Source organism: Periplaneta americana, chromosome 16 (genome assembly GCF_040183065.1).
Source record: "Periplaneta americana isolate PAMFEO1 chromosome 16, P.americana_PAMFEO1_priV1, whole genome shotgun sequence".
Lineage (NCBI taxonomy): Eukaryota > Metazoa > Arthropoda > Insecta > Blattodea > Blattidae > Periplaneta > Periplaneta americana.
The window spans coordinates 167,944,315-167,966,964 of record NC_091132.1 but is presented as its reverse complement, the minus strand read 5'-3'; the positions used below and the strand labels follow the sequence as shown (position 1 = coordinate 167,966,964).

Genomic DNA, 22,650 nt, shown 5'->3' with positions numbered 1-22,650 from the left:
ATTCAAGTAATCTGAATCTCTTGAGTTAGCATTTTCCTAACAGATCGTTCCTGAGATAGCCAATATTCATCTACAGTACTCATGTTTTTACATCAGCTGCATCATATTTTATTTGTTTCAGTTTATACATTTCTTGGTCCCAAGGCGTGAAAGAGAGGCAGAGAATTTGTCACATGAACGGCTATGGATCTGGTGAATACCCTTTTCATTATAGCATAAAATTTGCATACTAAATACACGGCAAAGCTATCCCTTGAAATAAATTCCAACTATATTTATGCATTCCAGAAAAATTGCTAATGCATCCCTTAACTTTGCTTCCGTACTGGTAATGGACTTTAGAGATAGCCTGTTCTTGCAGTAAGATAGTTGTATTTATTTAAGCATTAGTGCGAGTAGTGGCAAGACATTCAAAATTATTTTAATTATAGAACATGATGGAAATGCGAACGTGAATGTTCTGGACAAGAGGGAAACAAATTACGAAGTATAAAGAATACTACTGTCATCTGACGCATGGCCATCTCCTACGTGGCGAGCCTCAGCCGGAGTGTGATCTATGCCATGTTCATCTTACGGTGGAACATTTTTTATTACAGTGTAGAAAATGTGACCGTGTCTGTCGGCAGTATCGAATTCGGCCGAATCTACGTCACGCTCTTGGAAACGACTTTAATTGTACAAATGCAGTTCTGAGATTTTTATTGAATACAGGACTTGACAGGGTGATGCAGTTTTTTATTGATCCGTTTAGTTATCCTCCGGACCCTTTAAATCCAGAGGTTACATTCGTTGTTTTATATATGGTTTTAAGTCCACACCTGTGGAGTAACGGTCAGGATGTCTGGCTGCGAAACCAGGTGGCCCGGGTTCGAATCCCGGTCGGGGCAAGTTACCTGGTTGAGGTTTTTCCGGGGTTTTCCCTCAACCCAATACGAGCAACTGCTGGGTAATGTTCAGTGCTGGACCCCGGACTCATTTCACCGGCATTATCACCATTTCATTCAGACGCTAAATAACCTAGATGTTGATACAGCGTCGTAAAATAACCCAATAAAATAAAATAAAAAATATATGGTTTTATGCTCGACCATGCCGAAATGTAGTAATAATTCACCTGGTAGCAGCCCTTTAATGGACCTTATTAAAGTTCTGGTGTTCCGCCAATCAGAAAGCACCATATGAAAGCGCAAGTATCGATTTCACCAATTGCACAATAAATAACCTACATTTGAAATAAAGTCAGTTCTGTTACTATAATAATTAGCGTTAATTGTAAATAATATTCAAATAAATTCAATTTGTCATCTCGTTTTTCAATGTATAATTCAATTTCAAGGTTATTTCAAGATTAATGTTTAAGGTCAGTTCTGCTCCTCTCTTGGATAACAATAACATGAAAACTTATGAATAATTTCAAGTTAGAAATATGGTCGAGCATAAAAAGTCTTATGAAACTTGCCTATAATGGTAATTAAGACGCTCGTATGAAAATTATGAAACTCGCTTTCGCTCGTTTCATAAACATACTCGCGTCTTAATTACTACCATTATAGGTTCGTTGCATAATGTACTATTAACACACTTGACATTTGGACCTTTTACATACGAGCATTTTATAAATTCGCCAGATAATTTATATCAGTTGGCATATGTTTTATTATTTTATTGTTTCTTTTTAAATACCAGCTAAGTTCTGTGAACTGCTCACTGTTGTGTTTTTTTATGCATCACCCTTCTGAAACTGCATTTGTTTGCCTCGTTTTAACCGTGACAACGCATTTTAGTTCTTTTAAGTATTGGGATTATTGTATTGTGTCTGTGTTTTGTGAAGAATTTTAGTATTGTGTCTGTGTTTTGTGAAGAATTTTAGATAAGGGCGCAAATAGCCATAGTAGCTGACGCGCCCTTTTTAAACCCCACTAACTAATTAAAGAATACTGTTCGAGTTTGGGATCCGTCGACAAGAGCGTCACGACACGAAGTTTTACTTACCCGATTGAGGAATGGCCACTGTCTATCCCCTACACGGCGAGCCTCAGCTAGAGTGTGATATATATACCATGTTCCACTTACGGTGGGACTTTTTTTTATTGCACTGTAGGAAATATGACCGTGTCAATCGACAATATGCAATTCGACCGACTCTGCATGACGCTCTTTGAAATGATTGCACCAGTCTTGATTGTGCCAGCGATGTTTTCGCACCTCTAGTTATCTGTGCAACAGCAGAGCTCAGAAGGAAACGTTCTGATGGGGGCAGATAAAAAAAGTTAATTTTTTTCTTTCATCATGTTAATAATGTCAAAAGACATGCCTACACAAATTTTGGCCACTCGACCGCAATTACAAAGGACGTAAAACAATAAATTCGCCAGGGTCCATTAACAGAAAGAAAACATAATTTCATTGGAAAAATTTATTAGAACTGACACAACAATTTATTGTTGAGCAATTTTTCAACGTATTCCTCACTGGAATTGAGGCATTTGTCATATTATGGGATCGATAAAGAGGTGCTGTCAAACACTGGTTCCGATCCTATGACAAAAATTGATTCTATGGTCTGACAAATGTCTCATTTCCAGTGGGGGATATGTTTTCAAATAGCGGAACAATTGCTGTATCTGTTTCAATACATTTTTCCATGCAATTGTTCTTTTTTTTCTATAAACGTCCCCAGGGAAAATCACTTTCTGGACGGCCTCGTAATTGCGGTCGAGTGGCTAAAATTGGTATAAGCAATTTTTTACATTGGTGGAAGAAAAAAAATATAATCTTCATCTTACGATGTTTGGTGACGTATACACGTCTGTTGATGTGACATATTAATGAATTTAAATAGTATTATAGTCACAATCATGCCATGGTATGAAAGAAAAATTACACAACCTCGAGCGGGAATCGAACCTGCGACTTTCTGTTCTCCGATCAGGCGCTCTACCACTGAGCTATCGAGTTTGTCTCACGCCAAAGTACTGTCCATAGCGTCTGATCTAGTCAGCTTGAAAGAAACTTTTAAGTTTCTTTCAAACCATAAGCAGTGCTGACTAGATCAGACGCTATGGACAGTACTCTATAACAGAGTCCCCAGTATGAAAGGATAATTCCAAGCCTTTGGCGTGAGACGAACTCGATAGCTCAGTGGTAGAGCGGCTGACCGGAGAACAGGAAGTCGCAGGTTCGATTCCCGCTCGAGGTTGTGTAATTTTTCTTTCATACCATGGCATGATTGTGACTATAATAGTATTTAAATTTAAAAAAAAATAGCTCTTTTATCTGCCCCCCATCAGAATGTTTCCTAGTCAGCGGTAATAGCCATGATGATACTATCCATCACCGCGAATTAAATTTTTACGCGCTATGTATGTATTGAGGCAAAGCACAATGGTTTGATGAGTAGCAATCAATCCAATTAATGTTGAAGTAAAAATACGAACATAAGAGAACATACACAACTGAAGTATGTTTGAAACTGTGACCAAAGATTGCGTGCGTAAGAATGTTTTCCACAAAAGGTGAGAAACATATTAAAGCAGCGATGTCAAGGTTAAGATCACGTATACGGTTCTGCATGCGATCAAATGCTCACTGCTTGCAATGAATCTATTCTGCAGGCAGCAGCAGAGAATAAGAAGGGGTGAGCAAAGTGAGCTCTATTGGCCTGTCACTGCAAGATGAATTAAACTGTTTTTAAATAATAGATAACGTGTTACATTCATACAAGACAACAAGAAATCAGAACACGTTTTGTAGAGTGTACCTCTCTAATAAATGCAAAGAATTATAAAATAGTATGCTACAATAAATAATAAACATAGCTTCTCCTTAACTTAAATAGTTCCAGATGATAGCTAGAATATAATTAATTTTTATATAATTATCTAATAATCCAACTAGTATAAAAACACTATTTTCCTGTTTTAAACTTACTAATACGAAAGCGACAAAAATTAGAGGACATTGTGCATACGGAAAAATGAAATAATAGGATTGCAACAAATAATAAACATAGTATATTTTTTGTTTTATAGGTTTTAGGTAATGAAGCCTACCTAATTAATTGCCATGTACGCGTAATTGTTACATACTTAATAATGTACTTATTACATGAACAGCACAGTTCTAGAAACAAATTTCAATTCCTGACTTCTCGTCCAATACAGAAATTTTTTTTCTTGTTTTTGCCGACACCAACCTTACGTCCGGTGAAATTATGTTTGCTGCAGCATGACGTACTGTTCTCCAACCAGGAGATCAACCGTGAAAGGAATGTGCTTACTATTGCGTCATCTATTGGAGCGAAGTAGATAGATAATGTTATCGTTATAACGTCAGGTTAAAAACCATGCGCTCTCCTGCATTTGTATGGAGAGATTAAAAGACCAGGAGATTAACAGTGATCTAATTTTGTAACTAGGGTAGTATAAACATGTGTGTATCAATGTTATTGTTTGTGCTGTGAGAGCTAGCCAATAGAGAAACGAGTATCCACGTGTGTGACCTTATGACATCAACATTCATTCACAGCATCACCCCGCTTTCTCGTGGTTGCAGCACAGTAGCACACCACGCTTATTATCTTCTGGTAATCTTGGTATTAGTTTTGGTTTTGTGGGGTTCATAAGTGAGGAAAATTTCTCACATACGTGCTTACTGCTAAATATAGAATTAAGGGGAGGCAGAGGTGAATATTTCAAAATCCACAAAATTTATCCGATTTGTTTGAAATTGATCATGGATACTAAGTATGTTATTAGTAGAGTTCGTTGAATTGCCACACGCACCATGCCATCAGGTTGCCGATGTACGGTAGTATAGAGGAGGTGGGCGACCGCTCGGTCTCGTAATATAATCAGTTCATGTTAAGAGTTGTGACCGGTCCAAATAGATAGAGCAGCTACAGCTAATGTATACCTATGTAAGCACTTGTTTTTGCATTACTGTAGTTGGAATAGTCAAAGCTTAACATTTGTTCAGTGCAGACAAGAATTCAATCAAACATACTACAATGAGAGTGTTGCTGTTCCAAATAATTGCCCCTGGAATACCCTTACCTCCGCAGCCAGTCTTAGCCCGTTGGGGAACGTGGTTGGATGCTGTTAATTATTATGCAGAACATTACGGCAAAATAATGGAGGTAATTGATCCATTGGCTAACACAGACAGTTCCGCTGTTGCAGCTGTAAAATCATTGCCTTCTGAACAGCTATTGGAAGATATTCTGTTTATTGATTCTAATTTTAAAATCGTGTCCAAAAGCATCACCCTGTTAGAATCGTCTAAACTACAACTCTCAGAAGCCCTTAATATAGTGGATAATAGTACATTATGCAACGAGCCTATGATAATAATTAATTACCATTATAGGCGAGTTTCATACGACTTTTTATGCTCGACCATATTTCTAACTTGAAATTATTCAGATGTATACATTTTATTTGTATCTGACAAGATCGGAAGTAACCTTGTTATAGGTCGTGAATTGTGAGATGTGCGCAGACGCGAAAGTATTGATTTTTTCCTAGGAACAATAATGTCATTGACCTTGTGTAATCCCGTTAAACTTGGTATAACCTTGATTATTGAATTCGAAATTGAAAAACGAGATGACAAATGGAATTTATTTGAATATTATTTACAATTAACGCTAATTATTATTTACAATTAACGCTAACCTTCTGCGACAGTATTGGATTTCCAGCCTCCGTGACTTTTCGCTAATTTTCTTTCGATTGCATATCCGAGAATAATCGATACTTGCGGTTTTATAACGGTACAAAGCTGACTTTTCATTGGCTGAACACCTGTACTTTAATGACATGCATTAAAGGTTGTCTTAGAGAGCACGTAGAATGGGTTGTGAACTAGCAACGTACCGGGCGAGGATTGGTACCTGGGCGGCGCGGGCGGTGAGGTGGATCCCGGCAGCTTCAGGCCAGGGGAGTGCGGAACCGACCCTGAGGAGCTTTGTGATCCTGATACTAGCCATGCTGTTGGTGATTGGAGGAGTGGAACTGAACCCAGGACCTGTGGAATCTGTGAAGTGCGGAGTCTGCAAAAACAATTTGAGGACTGGCCTTCTGTGCATCACCTGTTCGACGTGGTTTCACTTCAGCTGCCAAAAATTCAAGAGGGACCAGCATATCGAGGAGAACTGGCGGTGTAGGGAATGTATGAGGGACATAGCTGTTGAGACCACGGACACAGAAATTGAGTCCCTGAAGAAAGAGGTGGCGGAACTGAAAGAAAAGCTGCAACAGACGGAAGAACGACTGAGAGAGATGGAAGCAGAGAACAGGCGGCTATGCGAGGAACGACACGGGGAGGCGAGCGAGGAGAAGCAGATATTAGTGATAGGAGATTCCATGGTGCGACATGTGGGACAGGAAAGTAAGGACCTCGAAGTGCTGTGCTACCCGGGGATACGAGTCGACGAAGTGAAACTCAAATTGGAGCAACAGGAAAAAAGGGACAAGAAAACTGTAATATTACATGTGGGGACCAATGACCTGAGGCGACGATTCGAGTACGTTATGGGAGATATGTACGACTTGGCGGTAAGAACGAAGGAGCTGTACCCCCAGGCGAATATAATTATCAGCGGGATAGTGCGGCGACGAGATTTTCACTGGACTCGGATTGGGCGACTCAATGAGGCATTCGACTGGGTGGCAGATAGAACGGGAGCAACATTCGTGGACCCAAATTCGTGGATCGGTGACGGGGACCTGGGACGTGATGGAGTCCATCTAAATCGACGAGGAGCGACGGGACTAGGAGCGCTGTTCTCGAGGGCGGCGGCAACGGAGAGAAGCAACGACCGGGAATGACGGCGGCAAATAGTATGTACGAGTACTATTACTACGGCGGAGGAAGCGGCGACGGCGACGGCAACGGGAGAGACGGAGGCGGTAGCGGCGGCCACAGTGGAAACAACAGGGATCACCAATATTATGTCATGTAATGGTAAGTCTTTAGTGGTGCTGCAGGTCAATTGTAGAAGTATTTATAATAAATCAATTGAATTCTGGAACCTAGTAGATTCGCATAATCCTGATGTCATAATAGGAACGGAATCATGGCTTTCCAGCGAAGTAGCAGACTCAGAAGTATTTAGAAACGACTATGTAACATACAGACGCGACCGTGTAGGAACAGGGGGAGGGGTTTTTATATGTGTAAAAGAGTGCCTGCAGAGCGCTGAAAATTTTAAGGACTCGGAGTTCGAAATGTTGGGTGTAGACATAGAGGATGATTATTCGCGAAACATATTACACATCATCGGTTTATACAGGGCTCCGAAAGAAGGCTTGAACGTACTGTATAAAATAAGAGATATGTTGGAAAATAGAAAAATCCGCGGGCAGTATGTTATCGTTGCAGGGGACCTAAACTTGCCTCAGGTAAACTGGCAGGGTACAATAGAGGGAGGGATGAGTCAAGCCCAGTCATTAGTAAACTCACTCATCTGGAAACATAACTTAATTCAAGTAACAGACAGGGCGACAAGGGGAGATTCGTTACTAGACATATTTCTTTTAAGACCCTCAGAAATAGTCGCAGGTATTGAAGTGATTCCAGGTATTAGTGACCACGACGCGGTAATTCTTGAAATATTATGGAATGCTAAGTACAAGCAAAGCGGAAAAAAAGAACAAAAATATCTTGCAATATAACAAAGCGGACAGAGAAAGCTTCCAAAATTATCTTAGAGAAAAGTACTCATTATGGGTAGTAAAGGGCAGTAGTGTAGAAGAATGCTGGGCGGAGTTCAAGCAGATTATATTAACAGGAATACAGAAATTTATCCCAGTTAAACGCTTATCAAAGAATCCCGATCCGGAATATTATAATAAATACATACGGAAACTGAAAATAAAACTAAGGAAAACCTACAGACAGCGCAAGGAAAGCCTTGCAAAACAAACAAAATTCACACAACTATCGAAAGAACTGCTTAATGCGAAGAAGATAGCGCAGGAAAATTACCTAAACAAACTTTTCAAAGGTGAACAAAACGTGTGGGGGGAATTTTATAAATATGTGAAGAGACGACGCAAGGAAAATTATTCGAGCCTCCCCCTAAAAAATGACCGCAATCAATTTATCGTACAGGACAACGAAAAAGCAGAAAAATTAAATTCCTATTATGCCACTGTTTTTGGGATGAGGACAATAGTACCACACTTAGCTTCTGTGGAAAATACGGGTCAGTTTTCTATCAAGCCTAGGGACATAAGGAGAAGGATCTCTAAATTGAAAACTCATAAATCAGTAGGACCTGATGGTATCGCCGGAGACGTACTAAAATTGGGAGGGGAAGCCATGATTCCCTATCTAGTGCGTATATTTGAAATATCAATTAACAATGGTACTGTCCCGCGACATTGGAAAGATGCAATAGTGGTGCCAATTTATAAGTCAGGGTCTCGCTCAGATACAAAAAATTACAGACCGGTCAGCCTCACCTCTGTGGTTTGCAAACAGATGGAACACTTGATTTCAGCTTATCTAAGACAGCATTGGGATGACTCAAATTGGTTACATAACTGTCAGCATGGATTTCGGGGGGGCTATTCATGTGAGAGTCAATTAGTAACGGTATGTCAGGATTTAGAAGACGGAATAGATTCCAATAGCCAAGTAGATGCAGTGATTATTGACTTTTCACGCGCATTCGATGTAGTCCCACACGATATATTGTTGGTTAAACTACAATCAACGGGGATTGACTTCAGAGTGCTCCAGTGGATCAAGGAATTTTTAACTTGTCGCACTCAGAGAGTACGGGTAGGGGAGGAATTATCGAACCCAATTGAAATTACTTCCGGGGTCCCGAAGGGGAGTGTCTTGGGGCCTCTTCTATTCTTGGCTTTTGTAAATGATCTGCCAGTTAATATCTTGTCTAGGGTTCGCTTATTCGCGGATGATTGTATGTTATACAGGGAAATAAAAAGTCATGAAGATACTACTCTTCTCCAGAATGACCTCAATAGAATAAATGATTGGGCAATAGCCAACAAAATGAAAATAAATTCTCTAAAGAGCAAAGCCATCAGCTTTACAAGGAAAAGAAATAAAATAGTCTCATCGTATACGTTAGGGGGTGAAACCATTCCGGAAGTTAACAAATGTAAATACCTCGGAATAACATTTAGCAGCGATCTCGGTTGGGGGGAACACGTTACACATACAGCGGGTAAAGCATGGAGAGCGTTACACTTTGTGATGAGGGTGCTAAGAAAAGGTTCTGATAAATCCAAAGAGATTGCGTATAAATCACTAGTACGTCCAGTAATGGAATATGGTGCAGCATGTTGGGATCCTTACAGATTAGAACATATTAAGACAATGGAAAAGATTCAAAAACGGGCTCTTAATTGTTGTCGGAAAAATTCACCATTAAAATGGGACACACTCACGGACAGGAGAACGCGAATTCGATTATGCGCACTGTTCAAAACATGCAGAGGTGAGCCTGCCTGGAGAGAAATAAAAAATAGGTTGCAGCCGCCAAATTACTCTTCAAGGAACGACCACTCATATAAATTGAGGGAAAGAAGGCAGAGGACGGACACTGGAAAGTTTTCTTTTCTCAATCGTACTATCAGGGACTGGAATGCTTTACCTGCAGACTTACTAAAGGCTTTACCAACAACCAAAAATGCATTTAAAAATAGGCTTAAGGACCTTACTAATAGACGGTAATTATACACAGTACTTAAAGGGTGTAAATGATATGTTGTTATTGAAGTGTTGTATCAGTGAAGAATTATGTTGTGTCAGTGAAGTGTGTTGTATCAGTGAAGAAGTATGTCGTGTTAGTGAAGTGTGCTGTGCAAGTGAAACGTGTTCCTGTCAGTGAAGCTTTATAGGTTATAGTGGCAGTGCAAAGTATTTGAACAGTGAAATGTTTTTGAAGTGTTAGTGAAATTAGGATAGAATCAGTGAAATGTGTCGTAGTTCCAGTGCAGTGAGTGACTTGACAGCGAAAAGAGTGTAATGTTGAAAGGTGCTTGTGCAGATATGAACATATACTCGTGGGTTTTAGTTCGATCTTAGTTTTAAGATACAAATTAGAATATTTCAAATGTTATTTTAAGTGATCGTTTCATTTAATTTAGTATATTCTCTGTTGTTATTATTATTATTATTATTATTATTATTATTATTAGTATTAATTATTAGTATTATCATTAATTGTATTTTTAATTCATAATTTTATTATTGTCATTATTGAGTGTAATTAGTTACCACTGCCACCGGGTATATACTCATTGCAGTGTGAATAAATACATACATACATACATTAAAGGACTGTTACCAGGTGTATAATTACTACATTTCGGCATGGTCGAGCATAAAGTATCATAAACCGTTATCCAAAATAACAATTGACTAATTTCAGAAAAAGTGAAATGTAAGTTGAGAAACATTATTGCTAAAAATTCTGCCTATTCATAACTTCGTATTATAAATGATGTACCATCAGGTCACGACAAGACGTGTGAAGTTGGTGTACTAAAAAGTAGTGACTTTCCGTTCTTCAAATATACACCTATTACATCGTGGGATGTTGAACGTACATTTTCCCAAGTTGAAGTGACCATCGGAGGAGGTTCACTTTGCAGTCACTCAAAATGTACGTAACTCTTCACTGCAATGCACATATTCAAGGATGATGCGAGTATCTTACATTGAATTTTAAGAGTTAATATATCTCACTAGAAAATAATTGTGTATTTATATGTTTAGACATTTCCTACTTTAATGACCATTCATAATATTTCTTGAATGCAGGATACAGGTTTTTTTGTAACCGGACTATACTGCTCAGTGTTTACATTAGAAGCACACTCTATCCTTTCCACGCCCCCTTCTCATACAGTCTATACTGCGTGCATAGTAAACCTTACGATTCTCGTGGCAATTCCACGAAGTCTAGTTATTAGTAATGGACATACCAAGTTTCAACTTTCTAAGTACAATAGTTCTGTAAATATTAATAATTTTATAAAACTTTATATCATTTGATATAAAATGCTCCACCCACCATATTGTAAGACTTTTCAATATTTATTTTTATTTATATGTTCAGAGAAGATATATAAATAATGATAAGTATTAGTTTATTATGGGAATAATATAGTAATACAGTTATCTTGGTTTTAATTTCATACTTTTAAAGGGCACAAATTAAAAACTAACATCGGAGTATGAAAATATAGTGTATAAAGATAATAAAAATGGAAAAAAACAAATTTTCTTCAGTTTTGTTCAAAATTTCACCTCTGCCTCCCCTTAATCTGCGCCGCAAATATTCGTACCCTGGATTTATTACCAGGCAAAGCGAACTTCCAACTTTACTCTGTTTACGAATTCAAAGAACCTGGAGAGAACTTTTCCTCGGCATAACCAAATGACATCACAATGGTGAGGACCATTGTCAAACTGAAAATCTATGGACGACATATCTTCACTATTTTTTAGACAGAATTCATAACGACTCTACGCTATTAGCATCCATACTTTTTTACTTTATTCTGTAAATTTAAGTGCAATGCAGCGAGGAAGAAACTCTACAGTACATCTAAACATATGTTTATTACTATTTAATGTCAATAAAATAAAATTTCAATACATCATTATGTACATCACGTCTTCCTTAGGTGGTATTGCTTCAATTCTTGACGTATGTAGGCTGGAGTCCATTCCAGTTATGAAGCGTAGAATTCAATGCTTCCCATACACTTTAGTTGGCAACATTGAGTGAGCTGAAATTCGAGACTTGGTTATATTTATTTATTTATTCCCTGTACAATCTATTACAGATTATAGGTCCATCATTAGATACTCACAAAAAATAACATTTGTAATATAAATTCAATTTTAATTTTAACATGCTAGTAATAAAGATTGGGGACCACGGAGATAAAGCCTTATAAAACAAATATAATATCAAAATTAAGAACAGAAGAAAGGAGAGTCAATAACATCTAAGAATAAGGTTAAACGGGCGTTGAGCGAGTTCCGCCGATTTTGGAATAGACACCGACGCACTTAGGTTAGGTTACTTTAGGCTTTTATTATCCCATCAAGATGAAGGTGACAGCAATCGAGTGTGATTTTTTGTTTTCTATGTTGGCAGTTCAAGTGCGTCGGTGTCTATTCCAAAATTGGCGGAAGTCGCTCAATGCTCGTAACATTCAGAAACATGCAGATATCCCTGTTCGCATCAAAATGTAAATTTCCCCTGGGCCTAGGATGACTTCCTTAAAACGCCCAGATTTAGCTGTAATCTGTAAATGTAGGCCTACTATGTTAGCTGCCCTATATCCTTCTTTCACGGCAGTATTGATCTCTTGTGCTTGGGGTGAGTCCAGCAATATAGTTACTGTTAAATCTGGTTCGCTAAATCGTCCTTCCGGATAGGACGTCTGAAAATAAACTAAAACAACAATCACAATACATTTCTGTAAGTAGTTCGACATTTGTTTCGTAGTAATGCAATAATTATTATCGAAGATATAGGTTGGAGTTTGACTCTTTTATGCTCGTATTAAAGCCTAAACGGAAAACTTTAATAGGTCTATAGATTTACTCACTGCCAACAATTTGTCTTAACTAAAATGCCATTGTTACTAGGTTTGTTCCAGCACGGTTCCGAATAGAATCGATTCAGAACCGACTGCAATAGACCTGTTTTTTGCAATTCATGCTATGATACAGGATTCTATGGATATGTAAACTGTTAAGACATAAAGATACAATTTCAAATATTATAATTAATACTATTAAACTTCATCTCAATAAAATCGGCGGAAGTCAATCAGCTCTCGTTTCTCCTGTGTGTCATATAAATACGGGCGACATCGTAGAAGTTCGATAAATATTTCACTGCAATTAACCCTATTATCAGTCATATTTCCTCAGTGTCAATGAAACAGTACATTCACCGCACAATTAATGAAACTATTTTCACGATACACAATGCTTAGTAATGGAACTATTCATCATTTCTGAGTGCAGCGAGGCGAACCTAGCGGCAGAAATTGTCATGACTCTCAGAGACCTACTCTCGATCGTGCTATGCGCCAGCTTGTATAATCTCGTAAGCAACGTTTTATACACACGAGATGCTTACAGTAATGTCGGATTTATATCGCAGTGTTGCTTAAGTTGTTGTTTTCAGCTTCTGAAAAGGAGTACATTGTAATTTCCTTAATACTGTTCTATCAAAGTCGGGTTACTTTTCTTCGACCCATGAAACTTTTGATAGATATGTGTGTAAAATAAGCATTCAAATATTCTCTGAAGAAATACAAGACATCGGAGTGAATTAAAAATTTTTATTTAATGCTTTCATGATAAGTTTCTTTTTATGATTATCGTGATAACCTGGTTTGTTAGTCAGATGTTTGCCTTTTTCTTTTGTGAGAAATATGTATTTAAGATATTACTTATTACTTAACTTTCTCTCTGCCCAAATTCCCAGTTTCTACAGTATACACCTAGCAAATAATTTGTTTGTGAAGAAACTGAAATTAGTACATTTTTCGTGATAATGTTACGAAATATGTTCCAAGGGCGCGTTACCTCTTTATTAGTTTTAGAGTTTAGAAACTGAAGATAAAGTAGATAATAATAACTTGCCATAAGTTTTTATCCACAGTAACAGAACCTCTTCTTTCAATTGTGATGGATGAGATTAAGATGGAACCTGGGGTAGACCCATTGGAGTTACAACCACATGATAACACATGGAAAATAGAAGAGAATAATATTTTATCAGAGGTAAACTTGAAAGTCTTACTATGTGTTTTGTTTATTTGTTTGTGTAAGAGTACCAGAAAAGACATTTTACACTTAATATTCTGTATATTAAATTATAATTCCACATTTAGCCGTTTGGTATAAGGCGCCATGATATAAACTGGCATTATGACATGGGCGTTGGTTATATTCTCCATTCATTCATTCATAGTCTTCTGCCCAAGGTCAGGTCTTTAATTGCAATCCAAGCATTCTATAATGTTCTCAATTTTCTGCTTTCCTTTTATTCTCCGCATATGTTCCATATACTTTAAAATGTTGTCCATCATCTGATATCTTCTTCTACTACAAACTTTTCTCCCGTTCACCATTCTTCAATGAAACTAGCGCACAGTTTAGTTCTGATGATTTTGAAAGTGAAAATTCGCCATTACACTACCTTATTATATATCAATACTGACAACATCACAAAACAAAAAATCACCAGCTTTTTCTCAGCGCTTGAAAAGTATCTGCAGATTCGTATATGAAAGGTATACCAAAATCCTAAACCAACTTAACCTAACCTGTGAAAAATTCGTTTATGTAAGACATTACAAAACCTTAAACTAAACTACCTAATCTATGACAAATTCGTGTATGCAAAACATAAGAAAAGCCGAAACTAACCTAACCTGTCAAAATTCTTATATGCAAGACATAACAAAAGACTAAACTAAACTAACCTAACCTGGTACAGATTCGTATATGCAAGGCATAGAGTGAGTGTACACTAGTGTGAAACTCGTAATGTCTTTAAAGTAATGTTGGTATGACTGAGGAGAGAGCCCTAAACACCTGAGGTGTATAAGTGGAATAGGAAGAACTAACTCAGTGCTAGTTTAGCATCGTTTTCTCTCCTAATCAGTTTCAGTATTATTTTTTCTACCCTTTCTAGTACAGCTTCATTTTTTCTCATTTTTCTTGCCTATTTCGTGTCCTCCATTCTTCTCCATAGCCATATTTCAAATGCTTCTATTCATTTCTATTCACTTTGTTGTGATGTCCATGTTTCTGCGCACCCCGTACAGTGTCACAACCCACGCAAAGCACTTCACTACTCTCTTCTTTAGATACTTTATTTTCAACTTTATTTTTCAGAGGTCCACAGAAGATATATGAAAGATATATATATATATATATATATATATATATATATATATATCTCCAGGGACATCATTTTATTTTTACTAACATTTTTAACATTAATCTGGCTATACCTTTCTATTAACGATTGAAACAGGAAACACCGTTTGCTACCCCTTCCACGACTGGAGTTCGATGATATTGGCGTAAAATACAAATCACTTTACTAGGTATAGGAGGGAAGAAAAGTAGTTCATCCATTTATGGAAACTAGGAAATATCGCAATTTTGAGTTTGATAATTTTCCATTAGGTTTTTATTTAATCAAAATACAGTACTGTATTAACACTTAGTGTTTTTACTCACGAATTGAGCTATCCATTCGGACGTATTAATTATGCAATGTATATTGTAGGCCTGCTGTTACAACACATTAACGTACAATATAGAGAATGAAGTTAAATTGAATAATAATCATAATATGGATATTTAAACACATTTTTGAAAATGGTGGCCGTTCATTTCGATACAGGCTTCAGTTCTTTTGTGCATATTATCACACTATAGACTACTGTACCTAATTTCAGTTACCAGTTTCGTCCTTCGTTCTAGTAACTTATGTTGAAATAATTCTGTACTTACTCTATAAAAGAGTACCTTATGTACTGTAAATTCAACCTTCACTTCTGCCCGATCCGAAAAGATAAAATTACTCAGAAATACTATCTACTGTCCGTTCAAGTGGTTTTGTCGCAGGGTCGTAGAAAGGGGGAGGGAATCACGTGACAGTTAATTACTTAACGAGGCCCTTTTATTTAAGTTATTTTAAACACGTAGACGTAATAACATAAATTAATATTTTCAGAAAAGAGCTAAGACAGCCCAGGTACTAGACTTTACAGAGGGGCGAACAGAAGCGAGTGGGGGAAACCAGGATGCGACGTAGGCAAATGGACGACAGTACCTGTGCGAAAATATGATTCAATATTGAAAGCTCTTTCGTCACTGGAAAACGCGAACATATTTCTGGAACGTACTATAGTCACTAACTCAGTACTGCTTACACGCCCTCGGCTCTGAACGGTTGGAAGTTTACTAGTAGAAGTGGTGGGAGTGAAGTACATTCAAAAACTCAGGTACAATAAAAATTGAAGTAAAAATAAAATGATGTCCCTGTATATGTACGCTAAATGTTGAGCAACTATGTGGTTGGATATTTGCAATTTTTTAAAATATGATTCATATTTCCATTTTGATTTTGCCCTCTACATGTAATAATAAGATATCCAATTCCGAACGAAATTTTCACTTGCTGAGTGTAATATAAATAGGTCTCTTTTACTAACAGACCTATTATTAGATTTTGTAAATTGTTTAAGGTGGAATGCCTGGCCTAATATTAATGATTTCTTGTAGCTTTCAAGGACTTGTTCAGATTATACCTTCAGTCCTTTTTTTTTTTTTGTACTTCTGTGTTGACAGTAGTAGCCAGAGACTCCACACAGGACAAGAGTGATGGCTGTTGACACATGAAGTCAACTTTAAAATAGCTCGATTAAATTACCCATTCTTTGTGTCTTTATGTTCGTAGCCAGGGACTTTACTGAATATGCAAGCAATGGGCATGAAGACGGAAAGCTGTTTCGACACATCTTGGATAAAGATTGAGGATCAACCAGTGGTGAAGTGTGAAGGGGAGGTGAGTATTTCTGTATTTAAGGTGTGGGAGAGTTGTGGCTTCAATACGACAGTTACTTGAAAAGTGCAACGAGTTTGGAATCGAGACCCATCATCTTTCTGTTGATTTTCGAACAGCCTATGACACCATAAATAGAGAAAGACTTTACGCTGGAATGGAGGAATTGAGGATCCGTAAAAAATTGATCTCTCTGGTGAAAGCTACGATGACAAATATCAAGTGCATAGTTAAAATTCAAAACATGATGTCTAACCCTGTTTCTACTAGGTGTGGCGTCTGACAAGGAGATTCACTAGCTTGTCTCCTTTTTCATATAGCACTGGAGAAAGTCATGAGGGATTCACGTATTAATACTAGGGGAACTATTTTCTATAAGTCGATTTAGGTGCTGACTTATGCTGACGATTTAGATATCATAGGAAGAAATCAGGCAGCAATGAAAGAGGCCTTTATTAAGCTGGAAAAGGCAGCAAGAAAGATGCATTTACAAATTAATGAATAAAAAACAAAGTATATGCCAGTCACGAGAGCCAATATAAATGGACCCCCTTACCTGGAAATAGGTTCTTTTAAATTTGAAACTGTCCATAGTTTTATCTATCTTGGCTCTGAAATTAATAACAAAATAATGTTAGCTCTGAAATAAAAACAAGAATATTATTTGCCAATAGATGCTTTTATGGTCTTAGAAGACATATGAAATCTCAAATTATATTTAGGAATACAAAAATTATGATGTATAAAACTTATAAGGTCTGTACTATCTTACGCATCTGAGACTTGGCCATTGTCGAAGTCAGATGCGACATTATTATGTACATTTGAAAGAAAGATTCTTAGGCAAATCTTTGGACCAGTTAGAGGAAATGGAACATGGAGAAGAAGATATGTACAGATTATATAATGAGCCAGCCCACATCTGTGGAGTAATGGTTAGCGCGTCTGGCCGCGAAACCAGGTGGCCCGGGTTCGATTCCCGGTCGGGGCAAGTTACCTGGTTGAGGTTTTTTCTGGGGTTTTCCCTCAACCTAATATGAGCAAATGCTGGGTAACTTTCGGTGTTGGACCCTGGACTCATTTCACTGGCATTATCACCTTCACCTCATTCAGACGCTAAATAACCTGGGATGTTGATAAAGCGTCGTAAAATAACCTACTAAAATGACATATAATGAGCTGGACATTGTTAAATTTATAAAAATAAGAAGATTGGATTGGGCCGGGCATGTTGTGAGAATGCAAGATGATAGGGTTGCGAAGAGAGTTTTCAAATTTATTCCGACGGAAAGAAGGAAGGTTGGGAGACTGAGATTGAAATGGGAAGACTTTGTGATGGATGACATCAAGACTTTGGGTGTTAGAAATTGGAGGAGTTTGGCATTGGATAGGGAGGAATGGCGAAAACTTCTGAAGAAGGCCAGGGCCCATGAAGGGCTGTCGTGCCATTGATGATGATGATGATGAGAGTTGTGGTTTGTCGTCACCGCAGTCCGCACCAGTGGCTGCGGTGTTCTGATTGGCTGTCATAGTGTCCAATTTTGTCTGTGTGCTTCTCAGGGATGGGTACCAAGCTTTGGTGACCTTCCTTAAGGAAGAAGGACTCAAGATAACAAAGCTTGCTACCCAGGCCTGAGAGACACACACAACAAACCCTTTCTCTGACAATTAGACACTGACAGCCAATCAGAACATTGAAGCAACTGGAGCGGACTGCGGCGACGACAAGCCACAACTCTACCACACCTTAAATATCGACGTGCTAGTGGCGAACCTCAGCCGGAGTGTGATATGTGCTGTGTTCCACTTACGGTGGAACATTTTTTATTGCATTGCGGAAAATATGACCGTGTCTGTCGGCATTATGGAATTTGGCCGACACTACATGACGACCTTAGAAATGATTTTAATTGTACAAATGCAGTTCTGAGATTTTTATCGAATACAGGACTTGACAGGGTGATGTAGTTTTTTATTGACCTGTTTTACTTATCCTCCGGACCCTTTACATCCGGAGGTTACATTTGTTGCTTTATATTTAATTTTACGTTGTTGACATTTCGGACTTTATACATCCGAATATTTTATAAAATTTTGTTGTTTTTAAAATATGATACACAATTTATCTCTGGTAGCCTTAGTTTTATTCGATGAGAGGGTAATGGAACGGAGAAAAATTCTCTCTGGCTCCGGGATTTGAACCCGGGTTTTCAGCTCTACGTGCTGATGCTTTATCCACTAAGCCACACCGGATACCCACCCGGCCTCGGACAGAATCATCTCAGAGTAAGTTCCAACTCTTAGGTTCCCTCTAGTGGCCGCCCTCTGCACTACGTCATAGATGTCTATGAACATAGGACTGAAGTCCACACATGTGCTGAGGTGCACTCGTTATGAGTGACTAGTCAGCCGGGATCTGACCTCAGCACATGTGTGGACTCGGTCCTACGCTCATAGACATCTATGACGTAGTGCAGAAGGCGGCCACTAGAGGGAACCCAACAGTTGGAGCTTAATCTGAGACGATTCTGTCCGATGCCCGGGTGGTATCCAGTGTGGCTTAGTGGATAAAGCATCAGCACGTAGAGCTGAAAACCTGGGTTCAAGTGCCGGCGCCGGAGAGAATTTTTCTCCGTTCCATTACTCTTTCATCGTATGATGACGCAGAATATCTGCATGGAAATATCATATGTACTTTGGCACATTAAAATAGTATATATATATATATATATATATATATATCTTAGTGTTATTGTTTAATTTGTTCGTTTTGAATACCACCTAGGGTCGTAGAATTGCTCACTTTCTCGTTTTACCGTGACAACGCTTTTTAGTTCTTTTAGCATCCTGATTATTATATTATTTATGTCTTCGTTATATTAAGAATTTTAGATAAGGGCGCAAGTAGCCATAGGAGCTGACGCGCCCTTTTTAAACCCTACTACTACTCGACGTGCTACTAGTATCAGTACCAGTCGTCCTTGATACAGACGGCAGATGTCTCCGCTCACGTGTACCACGCCACTGAAGATGTCCGCTGGAGAAGTAGACAAAACGTTTGGTTGTGTTACCGACAGATCACAGGCCTCTACCCCAGAAAATACCAATCCTATTACTGCTACTGTTACAAATATACTAGTACTACTACTACTGCTGTTCCTGCTAATATTATTAATACTGATTTTCTACTGCTGATTTTACTACATTTCATCTGAAAATAACGTATCATTTTAAAGAATTGCATTCTGATACCTACAGAGTATATATTATTGTTTCCAACTATTTGATTTACCTATATATTGATCTCAATTCTGGTTACATAATTTGCAGTAGGGAGTATCTTTATAAACCATAAAGATGTATTTTTTACTATTCATTTTTGGATACACTCTTTTAACACTTGTATAATCACTGATTAACTTATGTTGAATCTTGATTATTTTGTGTTTTTATACAGGGAGAATTTAAATTTAAGGAAGGAAAGAACTTATGAAGGTAATCAGTGATATTTTTGACGTTGAATCTTGATTATTTTACGTTTTGATACAGGCAAAATTTAAATTTAGGGAAGGAAAGAACTTATGAAGGTTATCAGTGATATATTTGACGTTGGATTTTGATTATTTTGCGTTTTGATACGGGAAAAATTTAAATTTAAGGAAGGAAAGAACTTATGAAGGTAATCACTGATATTTTTGACGTTGAATTGTGATTATTTTGCGTTTTGATAGAGGCAAAATTTAAATTTAAGAAATTAAAGCACTTATGAAGGTAATCAGTGATATTTTTGACGTTGAGTCTTGATTATTGTGTGTTTTCATACAGGCAGAATTTAAACTTAAGGAAGCAAAGAACTTATGAAGGTAATCGGTGATATTTTTGACGTCGAGTCTTGATTATTTTGCGTTTTGATACAGGCAAAATTTAAATTTAAGAAAGGAAAGAATTTATGAAGGTAATCAGTGATATTTTTTTACTTTGAATCTTGATTATTTTGCGTTTTCATACAGGCAAAATTTAAATTTAAGGAAGGAAAGAACTTATGAAGGTAATCTCTGATAGTTTTGACGTTGAATCTTGATTCTTTTGCGTTTTGGTACCGGCAAAATTTAAATTTAAGGAATTAAAGAACTTAAGAAGGTAATCAGTGATATTTTTGATGTTGAATCTTGATTATTTTGTGTTTTGATACAGGTAAAATTTAAATTTAAGGAGGGAAAGAACTTAAGAAGGTAATCAGTGATATTTTTGACGTTGAATCTTGATTATTTTGCGTTTTGATACAGGCTAAATTTAAATTTAAGAAATTAAAAAACTTATGAAGGTAATCAGTGATATTTTTGACGTCGAGTCTTGATTATTTTGCGTTTTGATACAGGCAAAATTTAAATTTAAGAAAGGAAAGAATTTATGAAGGTAATCAGTGATATTTTTTACTTTGAATCTTGATTATTTTGCGTTTTCATACAGGCAAAAATTTAAATTTAAGGAAGGAAAGAACTTATGAAGGTAATCTCTGATAGTTTTGACGTTGAATCTTGATTCTTTTGCGTTTTGGTACCGGCAAAATTTAAATTTAAGGAATTAAAGAACTTAAGAAGGTAATCAGTGATATTTTTGATGTTGAGTCTTGATTATTTTGTGTTTTGATACAGGTAAAATTTAAATTTAAGGAGGGAAAGAACTTAAGAAGGTAATCAGTGATATTTTTGACGTTGAATCTTGATTATTTTGCGTTTTGATACAGGCTAAATTTAAATTTAAGAAATTAAAGAACTTATGAAGGTAATCAGTGATATTTTTGACGTTGAGTCTTGATTATTTTGTATTTTGATACAGACAAAATTTAAATTAAAGGAAGGAAAGAAATTATGAAGGTAATCACTGATATTTTTTACGTTGAATCTTGATTATTTTGCGATTTGATACAGGGAGAATTTAAATTTAAGGAAGGAAAGAACTTATGAAGGTAATAAGTGATATTTTTGACTTTGAATCTTGATTATTTTGCGTTTTGATACAGGCAAAATTTAAATTTAAGGAAGGAAAGAACTTGTGAAGGTAATCAGTGATATTTTTGACGTTGAATCTTGATTATTTTGCGTTTTGATACAGGCAACATATAAATTTAAGGAAGGAAAGAACTTATGAAGGTAATCACTGATATTTTTGACGTTGAATCTTGATTATTTTGTGTTTTGATACAGGCAAAATTTAAATTTAAGGAAGGATATTGGATATAACTCAAAGCAATTTACCAGAATAAAGGCATTACAATCTTACTGGAAAATTTGTTTGAACACTTCAGGGTTCCAAGCGGAATTCCAGATGTGTGAAACCAGTGGACTAAATTGGTCAACTAAAGCGTTCATTATTATTTGTTCTCCTTTTTAGGAATATTCATTTGACCTGGAAAGAGTTCAGCAAGAACAGAAAATGGAAATGTCTACAGAGGAAGATGAAGTGGTGACTGAAAGGTAAGTGTATTGTGATAATTTTTTGTATTTCATCCCTTCATAGCTTTATTTATATGGTGGTACTGTTTCCTATCTAATATGTGGATGTGGTTATTGATATATTTTCGTATTGAAATTACATAAGATTTGCTAAAATGATTATCACGATTATTATAAAACTAATACCCCTAAATTTCTTGCTTCGCCTTTCCATTCTTTGTTTGTCAGCTGCTTTAAAATCAAATGTCTATCCTTACCACAGTGCAGATCTATTCCAGCAAGCCACCGGTGTAGCCCAGTCGGCTAAGGAGCTTGCCTGCCAATCCAGAGTTCTTTTCATGCGCGGGTTCTGTTCCCACTTGGGCTGATTATCTGGTTGGTTTTTTCCGAGGTTTTCCCCAACCATAAGACAAATGTCGAGTAATCTATGGCGAATCCTCGGACTCATCTCGCCAAATACCATCTCGTTATCACCAATTTCATCAACGCTAAATAACCTCGTAGTTGATACACCATCGTTACATAACCAAGCAAAATAAAAAAACAAAATCAATTCCAGCTATTTTTTTTCTATTTCTTACTGTAAAAGCTTCTAGG

The 22,650-nt window shown here is 37.0% G+C and overlaps 1 protein-coding gene across 4 annotated transcripts in view; it reads left to right on the top strand.

Moving 5' to 3' along the window:
- Window positions 1-11,891: 11,891 nt before the first annotated feature.
- LOC138691836 (oocyte zinc finger protein XlCOF6.1-like) overlaps window positions 11,892-22,650 on the top strand; it is a 45,898-nt gene continuing 35,139 nt past the window's right edge. The window contains exons 1-5 of one of the 4 annotated variants that reach the window (XM_069814339.1): window positions 11,895-12,478; window positions 13,676-13,797; window positions 16,493-16,600; window positions 21,992-22,074; window positions 22,316-22,629. In XM_069814339.1, coding sequence (XP_069670440.1) covers window positions 13,702-13,797; window positions 16,493-16,600; window positions 21,992-22,074; window positions 22,316-22,421 — 393 coding nt within the window. In that variant the 5' untranslated portion in view covers window positions 11,895-12,478; window positions 13,676-13,701 and the 3' untranslated portion in view covers window positions 22,422-22,629. Of the gene's footprint in view, window positions 12,479-13,675; window positions 13,798-16,492; window positions 16,601-21,991; window positions 22,075-22,315; window positions 22,630-22,650 lie in introns of those variants that run through there. The other 3 variants (XM_069814338.1, XM_069814336.1, XM_069814335.1) reach the window with 3 other exon arrangements.